Source organism: Rhinatrema bivittatum, unplaced genomic scaffold (assembly GCF_901001135.1).
Source record: "Rhinatrema bivittatum unplaced genomic scaffold, aRhiBiv1.1, whole genome shotgun sequence".
Lineage (NCBI taxonomy): Eukaryota > Metazoa > Chordata > Amphibia > Gymnophiona > Rhinatrematidae > Rhinatrema > Rhinatrema bivittatum.
Genome location: NW_021820720.1, coordinates 79,075 through 99,121, shown reverse-complemented (window position 1 = coordinate 99,121; position 20,047 = coordinate 79,075). Strand labels below are relative to the sequence as shown.

The 20,047-nt window shown below is 49.0% G+C and overlaps 2 protein-coding genes across 3 annotated transcripts in view; both read left to right on the top strand.

Annotated features, from left to right (window-relative positions):
* LOC115082027 (cilia- and flagella-associated protein 65-like) overlaps positions 1 to 8,169 on the top strand; it is a 70,392-nt gene extending 62,223 nt beyond the window's left edge. For both annotated transcript variants that reach the window (XM_029586285.1, XM_029586284.1), the window contains exon 6: positions 8,024 to 8,169. In XM_029586285.1, the coding sequence (XP_029442145.1) occupies positions 8,024 to 8,084 (61 nt within the window). In that variant the 3' untranslated portion in view covers positions 8,085 to 8,169. The remainder of the gene's footprint in view (positions 1 to 8,023) is intronic.
* Positions 8,170 to 15,333: 7,164 nt separating this feature from the next.
* Positions 15,334 to 19,839, top strand: LOC115082029. Its single transcript, XM_029586286.1, has 3 exons — positions 15,334 to 15,371; positions 17,269 to 17,353; positions 19,288 to 19,839. Exons 1-3 carry the CDS (start codon positions 15,334 to 15,336, stop codon positions 19,837 to 19,839), a joined length of 675 nt encoding a protein of 224 aa, XP_029442146.1.
* Positions 19,840 to 20,047: the final 208 nt, after the last annotated feature.

The following is a 20,047-nucleotide window of genomic DNA, read 5'->3' as shown; positions in this document are numbered from 1 at the left end:
CCTCTGGGGCATACCCTTATCGATGGAGGACTCAGTGGAGAGGGGCACAGGAGGCGATACTATGGACAATTCCCCTTCCCCTTGTTCCCGATGGGAGGGTTCGGAGAGTGTCATTTTTGGTCCTATGGGCCCTATTATGAATTTGTCCCCTTCTTGGGTGGAATTTTTCTGAAAGGGACATGCAGTGAATGTGAAGCGGCCCAGTAAGGAGACGTCATAGTTCTTGTCTGACTTGGCATCCAAGTCGGGCAGCCACTGTAGGGAGGCTGTCCCTGGTGAGATAGAGGAGGATGAGGATCGTGACCCGTCGGATGATTCTGGTGGTATCTCAGATTCTACACTTCTGGAAGAGGGGGGAATTCTGCCTGAATTGGAGCCCCATAGGACTCTACTCCATTTCTTTCACAAGGGCGAGTTGCTAGGTCTTTTGACTTAGATCCTGAAAATGCTTAGAATTGACGGGGTGACGTTATGGGATTACAAAATCCCATCTTGTTACTTTGCGCAAGGTGTCCTGTTTATTTTCCTTCCAGGAACCAGTGCAAGAGTTAATTGACCTTGAGTGGAAGGTTCTGGAAGTGAGTTTAAAGGTGGGCATTCCTTGGCGGGACTGTACCCCTTGGATCCGAAGGCAAGGGAGCAGTTGCGATTCGCAAAGGTTGATGCCTTGGCGTGCACTGTTACCAAGCTCTGAAGGATGCTCAGGATAGCAGAAGTGAGGCCATCCTCAAGCAGGTGTTTGAAGCAATGGCAATGAATTTGCAAACAGCTTCTTGCTGCTGCTTGGTGGCACGAGCAGGTTTGCATCTGTCAGGAAACTCATGGAGTGGGAGCTGATTGCAGTCCGGCAGTGGAACCAGGAGCCACATTTTTAGTTGAGGCGGGCTGTGACTTGGTCTGTACGGCCGCTAGAGGTATAGCATCCGTGTGACATGGTGTCTGCTTCCCCTGTACCATGAACATAGAATTATGAAATCAAGAACTCTCTGACCCATTCAGAATTATTTTAAATTGTTCTGAACTAGTCTTTAGATTTAAAGATGATTAGTGCACAGCTGTTCTTGAATAAACAGCAATAACACATTTTAAACTTGTTTTCTCTCTTCTAAAGAAGAATATTTTTGTAACCACCTGCAATTGTTAAATCTGGGAAACTAGCCAGCACTTTGCTATCTCTGTGATTAATGTCCTAGATTTGGCAGAGTTCCCAGACTTGGCAGAGTTCCCAGGACTTTTCTCCTTCAAGGTAATACAAGACCTGAATAAAATAAATAATTCATTATATTCTTCCGAACTTAAAAATAAATATATTTACTGTATTTTAGTACTGCATTTAAATATTAGAAATTTTTAAGAAGCTTGCAAATTAGGAGATTGTACCCATCCTATGTTATGTTTTAGTATATGAAATTAAATGTCTTCTTGTCAGTTAAAGACTGATGAGCTATGCTCAAGGCACACAGATGTCTTGTCGTAGATTTGATGGAAGATCAAAGAATTTCTCTTTTATAGTCAAATGTTCTTGTATATTTAGCTTGACTAATACATGTAGCGATCAGAGGTTCTAGGTTAGTATTCTAACCTAGACTGAGGGTATAAAAACAGTGAAGTCCAGTCACTCGGGGCTGTTATGCTGATTTCAGTTTAACACACTGGCCTGGCTCTTCTAACTTGTATTGGTAAACCATCATTTCATTCATATTTCTTATCGTACAATGACTTGATCTGATTTAAATTACTTGATCTGATAATTTGATGTGATGTGATCAATTAAATTTATCAATTGAAATTAATTTTATACTTTTCTCATGTAAAATAAAAATTATATTCTTTTTGAGAACATCTTTCTGAGTATTGTGAGTAGTTCTGATTTCATAAATATTTCACTGAGCTCAATATAATGCATCATCCATAGTGGCACTGATGTGTTAATTTATGTGACATGGGTTTCTAATGCCAGGAGAGTAACTTTTAACGGTAATCCATTAAGTCTTTCCACTTAGAAATGCCTATCAGAACAGGACTGAGACACGTGTTAGCTGTAAGACACCTGCTGAGACTGCGGAACTGGTCGGTGGATACAATTTCTAAGTCAGATTTGACAAGGTTACCCTTTAAAGGTTCTCTCTTGTTCAGGAGTGAGTTGGAGAATATAGTAAATCGATGGGGTGAATCCTAGATTCCGTGATTGCCAGAGGACAAGAAGGCATCATCTTATTTTTTGGGGGTGAAAAGCCACTCCAGGGACTTTCATCGTTTTCGCTTTTACAGAGAGGCGGCGATTCAGAAGTCATATCCTTTTGGAAGATCTCAGTCCTTTCGGCTTAAGAAACCACATAAGGACACGAGCTCTGCGACCAGTGCATCTCGATCTTTGCAATGAAGGTGTAGAGGCCCACTTACTGGTTCTGGAGATAGGTGGATGTCTATCTCACTTTTATCTCAGGTGGGCCCAGATCACAACAGACCAGTGGGTCCTGGATTTAATAAGAAACAGCTATGCTCTAGAATTTCTCAGAATTCCTCCAGATGTCTTTATGATTGCTCCATGCAACTCGCTAATGAAGAGAGTGGCAGTAGAGGCTACGTTGAGAAAGCTGCTGGACCCCAGGGCCGTGATTCCCATTCCCAGATTGCAGGGAAATATGGGGTGATATTCTAATTATTTTGTTGTTTCCAAGAAGAAAGAGGGTTTCTTATGACCAGTCCTGGATTTGAAGGGCGTCAACCGGGTTGAGGATGGAAACTTTATGCTCCATAATTACGGCAGTACAGAAAGGGGAATTCCTCACATCTCTTGATCTGATGGAAGCCTAGTTACATGTCTCCATTTGACAGGAGCATCAGCGGTTCCTTCGTTTTAACATTCTAGATCACCATTATCAGTTTCAAGCCCTACTGTTTGGTCTTGCTATGGTGCTAAGAACCTTCTCCAAGGTCATAGTGGAGGTAGCGGTATCTCTGTGCAAGGAGGGAATTCTAGTCCATCCATATCTGGATGACTGGTTGATTCAAGCCAAGAGTGCAGAAGAGAGCCAATTGACATTTCACAAAATGATTTGCCTATTTCAGGAGCTAGGCTGGGTGGTGAACTTAGCCAAGAGCAGTCTACAGCTGACACAGACCCTGGAGTATCTTGGAGTGTGATTCAATATGGAGCAAGACAGAGTGTTCCTGCCAGAGAAATGCATCCAGAAATTGGTGACTCAAGTCCAGTCCTTGAGGATGGCTATTTGTCCAATGGTGTGGATTTATCTGCAGGTCTTGGGGTCAATGGTGGTAACAATGGAGAAGTAGTACATATGCGGCCACTTCAATGTGTGTTGCTCTCCCAGTGGAACATGCATTCACAGGCGTACACAGTAAGGCTCCACTTCCTGATGGAAATGGGCGAGCAGTTGCAGTAGTGGTTACAAGGGGACCAACTCAGGAAAGAAGTGCCCTTGGAGACAGCGGACTAGTTGGTGCTAATGACCGATGCGAGCCTTCTAGGTGGGGGGCTCACTGTCAAGAGTTGATGGAATGCTGAGGAGTGGCAGTGGACCATCAGTTGTTTGAAGCATATGCAGTTTGCTTGGCATGTCTACAGTTCGCCAAGCGGTTGGCAGATTGAGCGGTGAGAATAATGTCAGACAATGAATGATGATCACCTACATAAATCATCAGGGTGGAACTAGAAGTCATCAGGTGTCAGTGGAGATAGATGCTCTCATGGTGTGGGCAGAGCAACATTTTTAGGAGTCATCTGCCTCTCATATTGCCGGGAAGGACGATGTGAGGGCTGACTTCCTCAGCAGGCAGGTCTTAGACCCAGGTGATTGGGAGCTGGTGGACGACACTTTTCAGCTTATAGTGTCTTATTGGGATTGGCTGTATCTAGATTGAATGGCAAGCTACAGCAATTTGAAGGTGCCATGGTACTATAATCGTAGAAGGGACCCAAGAGTGCTGGGAATCAATGCTCTCATCCAGTAGTAGCCGCGGAACAGGGTGTTTTATGTTTTCCCTCTCTGGCCAATGATAAGCAGGTTAATTTGGAAGATTATGAATCATACTGAGACCATACTTCTGGTGGCTCTGGATTGGCCACAGAGACTGTGGTACGCTGATCTCCAAAGACTCTTAGGGCCGGATTTTAAGATGTATGCGCGGGCGTAAATTTGTGCGTGCAACCCGGCACGCACAAATCTACGCCCAATTTCATAGCGTGTGCGCGCAGCCGCGCACATGTTATAAAATCCGGGGTCGGCACGCGCAAGAGGGTGCACACTTGTGCACCTTGCATGCGCCGAGCCTTAGGGGAGCCCCGATGGTTTTTCCTGTTCCCTCCAAGGCCGAAATCGGAGCGGCCTCGGAGAGAACTTTCCTTCCACCCCCCCACACTTTCCCCTCCCTTCCCCTACCTAACCTGCCCCCCCAGCCCTACCTAAAAACCCCCCATACCTTTGTTTTTCAAGTTGCGCCTGCCTCTGGGCAGGTGTAGGTTGCACACGCCAGCCAAGTGCCGGCGTGCGATCTCCCAGCCTAGAGGCCCTATGGAGGCCTCTGGCCACACCCCCACCCCTCCCCAGACCGCCCACGCCCCGCCCCTTTTTTCAAGCCCTGGGACATATGCGCGTCCCCGGGCCTATGCAAAATAGTCTCAGCGCGCGTAACCCCCCATACGTGCGTAAATCCAGCTGGATTTACGTGCATAGGGCTTTTAAAATCTGCCCACACGCGTACTTTTGTTCGCGCACCAGGCACGAACAAGGGTACGCGGGATTTCAATAGATACGCGCGTAGCCGCTAAAATCCGGGGTCGGCGTGCGCAAGGCTGCCCAAAATCGGCAGCCTGCGAGCGCCGAGTTGCACAGCCTGCCTCCGTTCCCTCCGAGGCCGCTCCGAAATCGGAGCGGCCTCAGAGGGAACTTTCCTTCGCCCTCCCCCCACCTTCCCCTCCCTTCCCCTACCTAACCCCCCCCCAGCCCTATCTAAACCCCTCCTACCTCTATCACAAAAGTTACGTCTGCTTGAAGCAGGTGTAACTTTGCACGCGCCGGGCCGGCTGCCGCGCTTCATGTTCCGGTCCGCGGGCTGGTCCAGAGGCCATGGCCACACCCCCAGAATGCCCCCGGGCCAAAACCATGCCTGCGGCTCCGCCCCCAGATGACGCGCTGAACGCGGCACGCCCCCCGATGACGCGTGGATCGCGACACCCCCCCTGAAATGCCCCCCCCCCCCCGGAAAGCCCCGGGACTTAGTGCGTCCCGGGGCTTTGCGCACGCCGGAAGCCTATGCAACATAGGCTCGGCGCGCACAGGGGCGTTTTTAAAAGGGTTATGCGCGTACCTTATGCGCGTAACCCTTTTAAAATCGGCCCTTAGTGGACAGTCTTATGAGGCTTGCTGGTCAAGGAGGATCTTCTGTATTGGGGCAGATAGTGCATGATGATCTGTGTCGGTTTTGGCTTATGGTTTGGCCGTTGAGAGGTCTCTTCTGCTGAAACATGGTTATTCTCCATCAGTGATATCCATATTGCTTCACGCTAGAAGGTTTTTACCTCTGGCTTTTATTATGGTTTGGAGAGTATTCAAGAACTGGTGCAGAGTGAGAGATTTTCAACCTCTTAGAATAGAGATTCCACTGATTTTGGAATTTTTGCAGGAGGGTTTGGTTAAAGATTTGGACCTATATACCCTGAAGGTGCAGGTGGTAGCTCTCGCACGCTAGAGGGCAAATTAATGGTAGGCTCTTGTCCTTCCATCCAGATGTGTCTAGGTTCTTGAAGGGAGTCAAGCATCTATGTCCTCCTTTGCGTCTGCCAGTGCCTTTTTAGGATCTTAATCTGTTATTGAGATTTTTGGCGGGTCCCACGTTTTGGCCACTGAGTGATCTCTTCTTGCAGCTGCTTATTTTGAAAATGGTTTTTATGGTGGCAGTCTGTTTGGCGAGGCATATCTCCAAGTTACAGGCTCTTCTTGCCATGAGCCATTTCTATGAATAGCTCCGAGGGTGGTGAAGCTCAGGAGGAATAGCCTAGTGGTTAGAGCAGTGGACTACAAACCAGGAGACCAGCATTCGAGTCCCGTTGTTGCTTCTTGTGACCTTGGGCAAGTCACTTTATCCTCCATTGCCTCAGGTACAAAAACTTAGATTGTAAGCCCTTTGGGGATAGAGAAATACCTACAGTACCTGAATGTAAACCGATGTGATATCTCAATTGAATGTCGGTATATAAAAAAATAAGCACAATGGCAGCCTCCTCCTTCAGCCCCCACAGCCTCAAGAAAGATGAAGTCCCATCTGCCATGGGGCTGAAGGAGGAGGCTGCCATTGTGCTCCTGATGGGGAGGGGGAAGAAAGTGAGAGAGTGTATCTGTGAGAGCATGTCTGTGTGTGCATGTCTAGGAGAGCCTTCTGGGTGTGTATATCTGTGAGAGCATGTCTGTGTGTGCATGTCTAGGAGAGCATTTCTGTGTGTGTATATCTGTGAGAGCATGTCTGTGTCTGCGACAGTCTGGGAGATGTGCCATTTTTCTCCTGCTTCGGGCCACGACAGCATGGCCTTTCCTTCTTCTTGGATGCGCGGACCCACCACTTCCTCTTCTGGGCCATGCGGTGGGAAGAAGCCATGCCATCGCCGCCCCCAGACCAGTGACACTCCAGGCAGCCGCCTAGTCAGCTTAGTGCTTCCACCGGCCCTGGCTATTAATGTTGAATTCTTTCTTGCTGTTAACAAATTAGAAATTACAGAGGAAGAGTATCTTTTTTACATAATCTTGACTTTTCAAGAGCCATGCCATAAGATAAATGGAGATGAATCTTCCATTACTATTGGACCCTTAAATAGAATATCTCGGGCACCTGATAGCTACAGAGGGTGATCATTGGTAACCTCATTAGGCCTACATACCATGATCATGATCTCTTTGGCCAGTCTGGTGCCACTAGAAGACCTAACTCTTTTCCTTCTCTATTTTTCTTCTTGTCTTATCTATCAGTGATAATGGAGGGAATTACATACATGACTGAATCAGTGCATCTATCCCTTTGCCTCCATATTCTTTACATCGACTTTTCATCTGCCATTTGGATGCCCAATCTTCCAGTCTTGCAAGGTCCTCCTGTATTGTATCACAATCTGCTTGTGATTTAACTCTGAATAATTTTGCATCATCTGCAAATTTGATAACCTCACTCATCATATTCCTTTCCAGATCACTTATGTAAAGTGTCAGTGAACTTTCTCTGTCTCCATCTGCTGGCAGGGAGACAAATCCCAGGAGTCTGGCCTGATCTGGGGTTGTTTTTTTAAAGACATTCTTCCCAGGTTGAAAGACACAGAAGGGTTGCTGGGGAGGGGTGCCAGAGAAAGGTCAAAAACCCTTACCCCCAAGGCAACGGCATAACTTGGCAGTTTCCTGGTTGTGACACTGTTCTACTGAAGAAGGAAGAACCCGTCTTTCACTTCAGTAGCTGCCAAGTTCTGATTGATCCAGACCCAGCACTAAACTCAACCGAGGGAGGGAGTGCTAGACTCATGAGTAGCCCTTTCTCAGATTCGTCTACATTTGTCCAGGTCTCAGTCCACAGCATGGGATGCTTGCTTGCCATCTGCAGGAGACGGAGAATATTGGAAGGATGAGGTCAGCATGGATGCCTGTAAGGAGTGACATCAGCGAACCTGTTGACCTCTGTCTTCATCTGCTGATTAGGAAGCATAACTCACTTGTCTGGACTGGTCTGCTTGGGTGAAGAGGACTGTGCATTGACTGAAAAATACTCTCTTCGATCTGTTTTAAATGTGCTATCAGTTAGTTTCATGGAGTGTCCCTTAATTCTAATGAGACGTTTGACCTATAGAAACTAAGACATTAAAGGTTTTTTCCCATTTTGTGTCTATGTTTTATGTATGTCACCCTGAATGCAATTTATACCATTCAGAAGATGTTAGGAGATCTTTCTTTCCTTATTTCCCAAGTGCTTATCATTCTGGAATCTAATCTCTAACCATCAGTTCTTTTCTTTCTGTTTCTTCCAGTGAGTTGCAGATAGATTTTAGATGGGAGGTAACCAGAACCTTTCAGTGTCTTTCCGCCTAGTGGCACACTGGAGTTAAAGAAGGAGTGCAAGATAAAGGTTATCTTCAAGCCAAAAGTAGCTCTGCCGTATGAGATGACAGCAACCTGTCAGTTTGGAGTCACTGGAAGCAGCAAAAGAATATCCAGCTAATATCTGTTGGTAAGATCTATCCCAGCTTAAGGTCACTAGTAGTAAATCAGGACTATCAAAACGTCTGATCCAAGGATGACCAACTCTGTTCCTCGAGCGCCACAACAAGCCAGGTTTTCAGGATAGCCACAACGAATAATCATAAGATAGATTTGCATACATTGGAGGGCAATGCATGCAATCTATCTCATGTATATCCATTGAGGATCTCCTGAAAATCCGGCCTTTGGTAGCTCTCCAGGACCGGAGCTGGCCACCTCTGGTCTAATCAGGAGAAGAAACTTTGCATGTCCAAGGTAGAAATGGTGTGAACAATCTTTTTCTAGCCAGCTCTAGAACCAGTGACTTCGGGCTCTCCTTTCAGTCAGGAAAGCTATCTTTTTATTGCATTTGGGATCAGAGAAACAAATTTGCGATCAGAAGTTTATGTTAATCCAAGTGACATAGTGGTAAACGATCTTATTTACTGGTGATGACATCAGAGACATACCTCGTGTTTTCCTTTGATATCAGCTGGTACCATGGGTGTGTGCCAACAGAGTGGAAGGAAGCAATATGAACAAGAGCAAAAAAGTAAAATACTGCCAGTAATTTTGTTTTCCAATTTTTCCCTCTCCAAATAGCTGCATGGGTGGTTGCAGGATGGATGACATTTCTGAATCTTTGTCAGTGGCAGCTGCCTTTCCACTTTCTCTGGGCCTGAGTGCACCACTTTTAGTAGGCCCCATCAGATAGGGGAAACCAAACCCAGTTCATGTGTGCCATGGGGCTGCTGTCCGAGCCATGGGTCCAGTCTTCAATGCAGCCATTTTAATAGCCTTATGCTAAAGCTTTAGTAGACTGTGATATATTTTAAAGTATTGACACAAGAGATATTCCCTGTACGTACCAGGATCAGTCCAGACTCCTGGGTTTTGCCCCCCCTCTATCAGATGGAGACAGAAGTTTATAAACAAAAACTCCGCCTATATCTAGGCTGGTGCCACCATTCTTCTGTCTCCTAGCAGGTGGAGAGGGTGCAAAACCTACAGTCTGTTTAGGGCCTAAGTTAGGTGTTTAAAAAAAAAAAAAAGAAGAGAGAAAATGTTTGACAGGAAGGTAGGTGTTGTGATTTCAGAGGGGAAGGACCGCAGAGGCTTGCCTGCTGCTCCCAGTCCCCGCTCCCAGGGGAAGGTAAGGTCCTGAGGGACCATTCCTCCTGGTAGAGGGCTGGCCGAGGAGTGGGGGAGCCCCACGTACCGGCATTTCAGGCCTGGGGGTGATACCGGGGGTCCCGGCTCACTCCCCCCAGCCAGCTCCGGATCCGAGGTAAGTTTAAAAAGTTTAAAAAAAAGAAAAAAAAAAAAAGGATAATTCCGTTTTTCTCTTGTGTGTGTGTGCTGTTTGCTTTGTGAGTGACTTACTTCCTTGTGGTGTCTGAGGCTCGGCGATCCGGGGAGGCTTCGGGGAAATTTTTTTTTTTGGTCTCGGTCTCCCTCCCCACTACGCGGCGTTCTCGATGCCCATGCAGGCTGCTTGCAGGGCCTGCGGATCCGCGGCAGCGCGGGCTGTCGCGTGACAGCCTGTGTTCAGGCTGCGTGGGCGGCGGAGAAGGGGGGATCGGCGGTAGCTTCAGGGACCCGGAGGGGTAGGCAGTCGCGCGATGGGTCTTCCTCCGCGGTCTCAGCCTTCTCGGAGGCGGTCGTCGGCGTCTTCACAGGGGCGGCGGCCATTTTGATGGCGTTTTCGGCTGGAACAGTGGCCATGTTTCTCGGCGCGGACCGCCGAGATTAACGCGGGGCCGGCGAGGCAACGGAGAGTTGGTGGACCCGCCGCATTTGTCCCCCCAGCGGGGTCCTGCGGGGAGGACAGGCCAGCAGGGCTCATGGCACCTAGTGCTGATTCCCCCGGGGAAGGGGGTGATGAGGAGGGGTCATCAGACTCCTCCTTTAACTCCCAGTTCATTTACTTATGCATAAGGCTTTTAAAGCCCGGCGCCTGGCCAGAAAAAGGATTCAGGGGACCCCTGCATTTGACACTGGGGCTCCGGCGGAGAAAGTACGGAAGCCGGTCCGGGGGAGGGGGGCTGGCTCGGGCCAGGCCCCTTCGCTCCCGGGGGCGGAGGTTTCTCAGAACTCCTCGTCGGAGTCGGAGGAGCTAGAGGAGCCGGAGGAGGATCTGGAGTTCCCATCCCAGCCCCCGAGGGGGGTTGAAGGGGAAGGAGAGCCGGGTCTAAGGGTTCCGGGGCACCACATGGAGCGGAGGGGGATGATCCGAAGGTAGTCAGGTTATTTCATAAGGATGAGTTAGGACCCCTCATTCCGGAGATCCTGGGGGAGCTGGGAATTCCACTTCCCCAAGTTGAGTCTCGTCTTGGACAGACGGATCCGGTCGTCTTGGGGCTCCGGGGCCCGTCTTCGGCGTTCCCGCTACACTTTTCGGCTTCGGATTTACTTTTTAAGGAGTGGGATACTCCGGATTTGGGCCTAAAAGTTGCAAAAGCCATGGATAAGTTATATCCACTACCGGAGGACTTTCTGGAACTTTTGCGCCTGCCAAACTGATTCAGCGTGGCGGCGGTAACAAAAGACCACCATCCCGGTGACGGGAGGTACGGCGCTTAAAGATATACAGGATAGGAAGCTGGAAGTTCAGCAAAGCGTATTTTTGAAGTTTCGGCGTTGGGAATCTGGGCAGCAATTTGTAGTAATTTTTCGTTGCGAGCAGGTCTTCGCTGGGCGCAGCAGCTTTTGGCCAATGAGTCCCTGTCGTCGGGCGAGGTGAGGCAGGCAAGTCGGCTGGAAGCGGTCATCGCTTATAGTGTGGACGCTTTTTATGATCTCCTCCGCACTTCTGCAAGGACCATGGTCTCTGCGGTGGCGGCGCAATGGCTGTTATGGCTCCACTATTGGGTGGCGGATGGCACCTCCAAGGCTAGGTTGGGCTCCCTTCCCTTTAAAGGGAAGTTGCTGTTTGGCAAGGAGTTGGAGGACCTAATTGAGTCCTTGGGGGATAATAAGGTGCATCGTCTCCCGGAGGATAGACACCGTTACCGGGGGACTCCAGCCTCTCGTCCTCGTTTTCGTGGGGTCGTAGACCACGGGCGGCTCGAGGATCGAATTCTTCGTTCCGTCACAGTGCGACCCGACAGCAATCGTACTCGCAGTCCTTTCGTGGGCGCCGTTTCGGCCGTCCGGGAGCCAGTCTGACTGCACAGGGCGATAAGCCAGCGCAATGATGTGAGGCCGGTCCATTCCCCCATTCCCAAGATTGGCGGCAGGTTAGGCCGGTTTTACGAGGAATGGACCAGAATCACGTCGGATCAGTGGGTACTAGAGGTGATAAGACCCGGCTACGCGTTAGATTTTTCACACCGCCCGCCTCAGTGCTTTCTGGTGTCTCCTTGCGGTTTTCAGAAAAGCGTCGAGCGGTGCGGGAGACTGGCTCGGCTGCGCGATCTAGGGCCATAGTGCCGGTCCCCTTGGGCGAGCTCCGAAAGGGCCGTTATTCCATTTATTTTCTAGTACCCAAGAAAGAGGGAACGTTTCGTCCCATTCTCGATCTGAAGAGTGTCAACAAGTGTCTAAGGGTACCGCGTTTTCGATGGAAACCTTACGGTCCGTAATCGCGTCGGTGAGAAGGGGAGTTTCTGGCCTCTCTGGATCTCACGGAGGCGTACCTTCACATTGGCATTCGACAGGAGCACCAACGGTTTCTCCGGTTTGCGGTAATGGGGCAGCATTACCAGTTTCAGGCGTTGCCTTTTGGTCTGGCAACGGCTCCGCGCACGTTCACCAAGATTATGGTGGTGGTGGCAGCGAGACTCCGCGAAGAGGGACTGTTGGTGCATCCACTTGGACGATTGGCTGATTCGGGCCAAGTCAGAGAACTTTGTCATCTGGCGGTCCAGCGAGTTCTACATCTATTACGCTCGCTGGGTTGGGTGGTCAATGTAGCCAAGAGCCATCTGGTGCCGTCTCAATCCTGGAATATTTGGGAGCTTTGTTCGACACGTGTCAAGGCACGGTGGCACTCACGCAGGATCGAAAATAAAGTTGCAAGCTCAGATCCAAAGGTTGTTACGCAAGCCAGTACCAGTAGTATGGGATTATTTACAGGTATTGGGCTCTATGAACTCCACGCTGAGTTAGTTCCATGGGCGTTCGCTCATATGCGTCCCTTGCAGTCAGCGTTGCTCTCCCGCTGGCGCCCAGTCTCGGAGGAATATTTCCTCAGCTTGCCATTGACCCAGACGCCAGAGACAGCTTGCTGTGGTGGCTCTGCCAGACCAATTGAGTCGAGGGGTTTCGTTGGAAACTCCATAATGGACGGTGGTTACCACGGACGCCAGCCTGCTCGGTTGGGGAGCGGTCTGTCCTCGGGCAGGCGGTTCAGGGAACATGGTCGGCTCGGGAGGCGTCATGGTCCATCAATCGGTTGGAAACGCGAGCGTGCGGCTGGCTCTGTTGAGGTTCCTCCCGCTCATCCGCGGTCGGTCGGTCAGGATTCTGTCGGACAATGCGACCACGGTAGCTTACATCAATCGACAGGGGGGAACCAGAGTCAGCCGGTGGCGGCCGAAGCTCGGTCGTTGATGATATGGGCGGAGGCCCACCTGAGCAGTATTGCGGCCTCTCACATAGCCGGTGTAGAAAACGTCCAGGCGGATTTTCTCAGTCGCCATTGGTGGATCCCGGAGAGTGGGAGCTCGCGGGAGAAGCATTCCGACTCATCTGCGATCGGTGGGGCACACCAGCGGTAGATCTGATGGCTACGTTCAAGAATGCGAAAGCTCCCCGGTTTTTTGCTCGCCGACGGGAGACGTCAGCGGAAGGCATAGACGCGCTGGTGGTGCCGTGCCGATGGATGTGTTGCGCTATGTTTCCTCCGTGGCCGCTCATAGGAAGGGTGCTGCGTCGAATAGAGAGCATCCCGGCGGACGTGATCATGTCGCCCCGAATGGCCAAGGAGGCCGTGGTTTGCGGATCTGCTGAATCTAGCGGTCGAGGGCCGCTTCGTTTCCCGTTTCTTCCGGACCTCCTGCATCAGGGGCCCGTTTGTTTCGACCTGGTACATCGCTTTTGTCTAGCGGCATGGCTTTTGAGAGGCAGCGGTTGAATCTAAGGGGTACGCTGAAACGGTGGTATCTACTCTTTTGCGTTCCCGAAAGAAGTCTATGTCTATGTATTATGCGAGTGTGGAGACTTTTTGAGTCTTGGTGTTTGGAGCGCAGCGTAGCGCCTACCCGAGCGGCTATCCCGGACATACTGCTGTTTCTCCAGGACGGGTTATCCAAGGGACTTTCCTGTAGTTCCTTGAGGGTGCAAGTAGCGGCGTTAGGTTCTTTTCGAGGTCTAGTGCATGGAGCTTCGGTGGCGGCGCATCCGGATGTGGTGCGCTTCCTTCGGGGGGCAAAGCATTTGTGCCCTCCGTTTCGACAGCCGTGTCCGTCTTGGAATTTGAATGTTGTCCTTAAAGCGTTGTGTGCGGCACCTTTTGAGCCTCTTCGCAGTGTCACGCTTAAGGATTTAACTCTGAAGGCGGTATTCTTGGTGGCCATGGTCTCGGCACGGCGGATTTCTGAGCTTCAGGCTCTGTCGTGTCGGGAGCCTTTTTTGCGGATTTCGGATTCGGGAATCTCGTTGCGGACGGTACCGTCCTTTTTACCCAAGGTGGTCTCATCGTTTCACGTGAATCAAACGGTAGAGTTGCCATCTTTTGGGCAGGTGCCGTCTTCAGACCCTATGGCTAAGGATCTTCATAAGTTGGATGTGCGGCGCGTGCTGCTACATTATTTGGAAGTCACTAATGCCTTCAGGGAATCCAACCATCTTTTCGTACTCTATGGTGGTTCAAGGCGGGGTAAGGCGGCCTCCAAGACTACGATTGCTCGTGGTTGAAAGAAACCATTCGGTCGGCGTACCTGTTGCAGGGGAGGTCGTTGCCTGTGGGGCTGAGAGCTCACTCTACTCTACTCGAGCCCAGGCTGCTTCCTGGGCAGAATGCCACCATATACCTACAGAGGAGATCTGTAGGGCGGCCACCTGGAAATCGGTCCACACTTTTGCCCGGCACTATCGTTTGGATGTGAAAGTGCCAGAGTCGTCGGGATTTGGAGAAGGGGTGCTTAGAGCAGGCCTCTCCGGCTCCCACCCTAAGTAAGGTAAGCTCTGGTACATCCCAGGAGTCTGGACTGATCCTGGTACGTACAGGGAAAAGAAAATTAGGTTCTTACCTTCTGCTAATTTTCGTTCCTGTAGTACTGAGGATCAGTCCAGAGTCCCGCCCAGTGTTATTTCTGCCGGGAGAGGTTGTGTGGACTGTGTGTGTTAACTGAATCAGGAAGACTTTTTGTTGGTTACCTCTCGAGTTCGGTACCCAGTTGGGTGGAGTTAATGCTTCGTTTTTGGCACAGTTTTGAGGTATTTTGAGTGTTATCATGGTTATATGTTGCGGGTTGTCCTGCTGCTTTGACATTAAGTAATACTGCCAGACTGTAGGTGGCACCAGCCTAGATATAGGCGGAGTTTTTGTTTATAAACTTCTGTCTCCATCTGCTAGAGGGGGGGCAAAACCCAGGAGTCTGGACTGATCCTCGGTACTACAGGAACAAAAATTAGCAAAGGTAAGAACCTAATTTTCTTTTACAGTTTCTTATTCATACCCCGGATCAGTCCAGACAAGTGGGTTTATGCATCCTTACCAGCAGATGGAGGCAAAACCTTGAGGCACTGCTACGTAACAGAGCGCCACCTGCAGTCCCTCAGTATTTCTCTGTCTCCAGCAGATGACAGGTGCAAACTTGCAGTCTGGATTTTCAGAAAAAAATAAGAAAAAGAAGAGAGAGGAGATCTCGACTCCCCGAGTGTTAGGTCCTTCGTAGGCCATTCTTCTGGTAGAGCAGGGTGAGCAGGGGGTTGTGATCCCTGTGTTAGTTCGGCCTTTGTCTTCAGGGGGTGATAATGCGGAGGTTCCGGTTCCCTCATCCTCTCTGGGTCCCTGTCACCTCCTGTTGTCAGCCTCCTTCGCCATAAGCAAGAATATTTCATTTCTTTCTCTTCTGGGTGTGACTCTTTAATTTATTTTTTGAATAAAAAAAAAAAAAGAAAACAGAAAAGAGAGGAAGCAGCAGTGCTCGACATGCTGAGTTCAGTGTTGCTGCTGGGAGGCGGTTCCAGGTGAGTGGGGCCGAATCGTCGTGCCCCACTCACCTGGAGTTTACAAATCTTGGTGTTTGCAGAACAGGGTGCAGTCTTTAAAGGTGGACATTCCACAGATCCTGGCCTTTTTGCAGAGTAGTTTGGTGAAGGGTTTGACCTTTGGTCTAGGTAGCAGCCTTGATTTCCCTTCTTGGCAGGATTCAGGGTAGACCATTAGTGTCTCATCCAGATGTGACTTGTTTTCTAAAAGGGGCAAAACACCTGCGTCTTCTGGTGAGGAAGATCTGTCCAGCATGGAATCTGAATGTGGTTCTTCGGGTACTATGTGACCCTCCCTTCGAGCCAATGCAAAGGGTGTCGTTGAAGGATTTAACCCTGAAGACTGTTTTTCTGGTGGCCATCTGTTCGGCTAGGTGAATATCTGAGCTGCAAGCGTCATGTGGGGAACTTTACTCTGCTTTTCAGAGGATGGGGTTTCTTTGCATTCGGTTCCATCTTTTTTGCCTAAGGTGGTCTCCTCCTCTCACCTTAATCAAGATGTCGAGCTTCCGGCCTTTCCGAACTTGACAGCCGACACTCTGATGGCTAGAGAGCTTCACTTATTGGATGTGCATAGAATTCTTTTGAAATATCTCAAGGTGACGAATGCCTTTTGTAGATCTGATCATCTATTTGTCCTGTTCAGTGGAGCAAAGAAGGGAAATAAGGCTTCCAAGGGCTCTATTGCACGATGGTTAAAAGAGACGATAGCTTCAGCTTACATCTGTAAGGGCCGGTCGGTGCTGGAGGGTTGCCAGCGCATTCCACTAGGACACAGGCGACCTCGTGGGTGGAGTATCAACTGCTTTCTCCGCAGGAGATTTGTCTTGCTGTGATGTGGTCTTCTCTTCACACTTTTACCAAACGTTACCCGCTTAAACGTGTGAACCCCAGAAGAGGCGACGTTTGGGGAGAATGATTTGCGTGTGGGTATTTCAAGTTCCCACCCAGAATAGAGTGGCCTGGGTACATCCTACTTGTCTGGACTAATCTGGGGTACGAACAGAAAGGAAAATTGATTCTTACCTGCTAATTTTCATTCCTGAAGGTACCATGGATCAGTACAGAGACCCGCCCCCATCTGTGGAAAGAATTCCTCGCTTATGGATATGGTTGAGCTGGCAGAGCTGGCATATGATATACTCAGAGTAGTGCAAAGTGTACATAGTTTGGTATATATTTTGTGTTAAATCAAGGGGGCCTAGTTGGCAGGGGACTCTGCCTTTAAGTCTCTGTTTGCCCAGGGTTATTGGGGTTTGTAGAAAACTTGGCTTGGGTATAGGTCAGTATTGAGGGGCTGCAGGTGGCACTCTTGGTTATGTAGCAGTGCCTTACAGTTTTGTTCTCTGCCTCCATCTGCTGGTAGGGATGCATAATCCCACTCGTTTGGACCGGTCCGTGGTACTTCAAGAATGAAAATTAGCAGGTAAGAACCAATTTTCCTATAGTTTCATTATGCTTGAGTGAGAGAACAAATGAAATGGAGCCCTATAACTGAGTAATTATATAAATGTGATATGTAATTGGAATTCGATGGCAGTTGCATTGCCTTTACCTCCAAAATGCATATCTACCCATAGTGGTAGAAAACCAGACATGAAGGCAACTGGGTCAGTTGGTCTTTGTTTACTGTGTTAGATTACAGTCTGAGGACAGGGCACCTCTCCGGTGAGTGGAATGCCCTAGAGAATTATGTGTGTGCTTACTTGACTCGTTGCTGGTAAACACAGAGCATTTTTTCCATCAAGGATTTCACGAACCCCAAGAGCCCCAAACATTTGCCTTCACTGTATTACTTGTATTTTTTTATTATTTTTAACAGCTAAATATCCACACCTTTTGATTCATGGTTCAGAAGACACACCTTCCTCTGCAGGCAGCAGCACGCCCAGCTTCGTTTTGGCCCCATTGCTATTGGCACCACAGTAGAGAAATGTATGGAAGTAATCAACATGTCCTCGGTACGTGCCCAGCAAGGTGGGATCCCAGAGAGTTTGTAAAGGGCAGAGATAATACAATGTGCTAGAAACCTCGATTACAAGCTAGAATGAGGGCCAGATTTAGGCAGAGGCAACATAAGCAACTGCTTCCGGTGCCAAATTTTGCCAGGCACCAGAGCATTGTCGCTGCTCCTTCTCTCCAAGCCGTGCAGTGTTCCCTTGCATGGGTTTGCACAGTAACAGGAAGGCTTTGTGGGTGGAGAGGGTGAGGCACCACAGAGCCTGGAGAGTGCGACCCCGTACTATATTTCCCTTTTAAAGCTGTGCTGCTGTTACTGCTGGTGCAGAACCTGCCATGTCTTAGAGATAAGGAGCAGGACCAGACAGGAGAGGTCCCTCGCCCCCTTTGACTTGGGGTGGGGGTGAAAGTCGACCCCCTTTCCCTGCTGACTATGGGTGCCCAACATATAAATCCTGCCCTGTGTAGAATATGCACTTCATCTAGTAATACTCTAGGCTGGACACTCAGTGTCGTATATCAGTGGTAACATTCTGGATTTGGCTTCCTATAGTCACAGTGCCTGCTTTCCTGTAATTCTTTGCTCATGGCAAGCACCACAAAATCTGGCTTTTGACGTAGACTTTGGCAATCCCTGTAGGAAATCAGCCAGCTAAAATGGAAAGAGCAACTTCAGGCAGGCAGCTGCTTGGAGAGCCTTTCTCCCTGTTCCCCCATATCAGTACCAGTCTCTTCTCTCTCCCCCCCTGCATGTCCCTAACTGATTCTCTCGCAGCTGGCTTTAGGCCTTGTCAGCGTCCTCTGCTTCTTGGGGCTGGACTCGTGGCTTTAACTAGATAGACAATCCTACACAGGCCCTGGGCGGCAGAGGAAGAGGAGGACATGGCTTGAAACCACCTCTCTGGAGAAAGGGTGATCTGGCCAGGAGGAAGGTGGGGTCGGGAGGTGGGGAGCTAGATTTGGGGGAAGAAGGAGGAAAAGAGGATTGTGGGAAAGGAGAGAGGAAAAGGAGAAGCAGAGCAAATCATTGGGGGGCAGATTAGGGGGGAGGGGGAAAAGTGGGGTGTAAATGGACAGAAAGAGGATTAGAGGAAAGATAAAGAAGATAGGACGAGGGAGGGCAGGAGAAGGAAGGAAGGAAGGAAGAAGAGTCTGTAGAAGGGCAGGAGAAGACTAAAGAGGGCAAATGGAAAAGAGAGAGGAGTGAGAGGGAAGAAAATGGAAAGCAGGAAGTGAAACAGAGAACTGCAATAGAGAGCGATGGGAGAAGTGGTTTGCATGTCCTTGACCCCTTGTGAGCAGAGAGCTGGGGAGAGATCCTTCTTATTGCATTTATTGTATAGATGTGCTGTGAGTCGAGGAGGCTGACGTATAAATCCAAACTGTGATGCAAGGAATGGGAAAAGAACCAAAGTATACTCGAGACACACAGCAAGCTTGGAAGGTTTGCATGGTTTGTCCAGCTAAGTTCACTGCTCTGACTGCATCCATCTTGTCCAGCTACCTCTTTAGTCAGATAAAAGTTAAGCCGGACAGCTTGCAGGCATTCTGGGGATGTTCCAGGATGGATAACTTATCTGGCTCTGTCGGGTTCTGCGTGAGAGCAGTCCTGATATTAGCCGGACAAGTTTACCCAGCTATATTTAGGAGCTTAAAGTCGGCAGCCCTCTGCCAAATATCTGACAATGTATCCATTTTCAGTTTTTTTCAAAGTAAATTTTGAAATGCTATATAGGTTTGCAGTAAATTTTGGACATATTTAGAAACGTAGAATAAATGTGCTGCAGGGTCTCGAAGGCTATACTGCAGAATTTTCTGACTCTTGCCACAGAATCTCCCTCTGTGTTTTGTGGAAGTGCTTAAACTCAAAGAAGCATTGGGGGTGCTGAGCCTGAGTAATAAATGCTCTGACAGCTTTTTCCTCTTGGTGCCTCAGGTTAGTGTTCAGTTTCGCATTGAGAGGATGAAGCAGCCATCATCACTCGAAGATGACGTTTTCTTCTGCACTGTTACTCAGGCAGAGGCACCAGCCTACGGGAAACTGCAGATCCCAGTGCAGTTTGCGCCTCACATAGTGGGTGCTGAGAGCGTGGATTACTTCTCTGTAGTTCCTGTTGGGAGCATCATCAGATCTGTGCTAAAGGTGACTGGATCGTGCCTAGGTATGGAGTCCTGTGCAGCTCATTTGAGCTCAGCTCAGCCTCATTTGTCACTTATTTCCAGTGCTGATTGGCAAAAAAATGCAGATTCTTATGCTGATGCTTTTGTAATGATTAGCTATTTTCAGTCTAACTTGTATTTCATTTTTGAAACGATATTAGTGTTTATGGTTAATAAAAGTCTTTGCTACTCATCCATGCTCAGAGGAGCAATAATCAAGTGGTTTGTGCAGGTGAACTGCATAATATCGTGGGCTGATTATTGCTCCCTGCCCCTCTACCCTCTGTGGGTAAAGTTACATGTGTTCACAGCTCAAAAATATGGGTAATCAAATCTCTGCATGTATTTTTCGGTGTATACTTTATACCTGCTTAAATGCAGGTACTTTGTAGTCGAATTTAGAAAATGAGCTTTTGTCCTGTGACATCCACTTTCATTATTGCCCTGAGTGGATATAAGTAAACCGATATGCTTTCTCCAAAAGAAATGTTCTAATAACTATCATGTAACCTGTATGGCGCCAACTCAGAGAAACT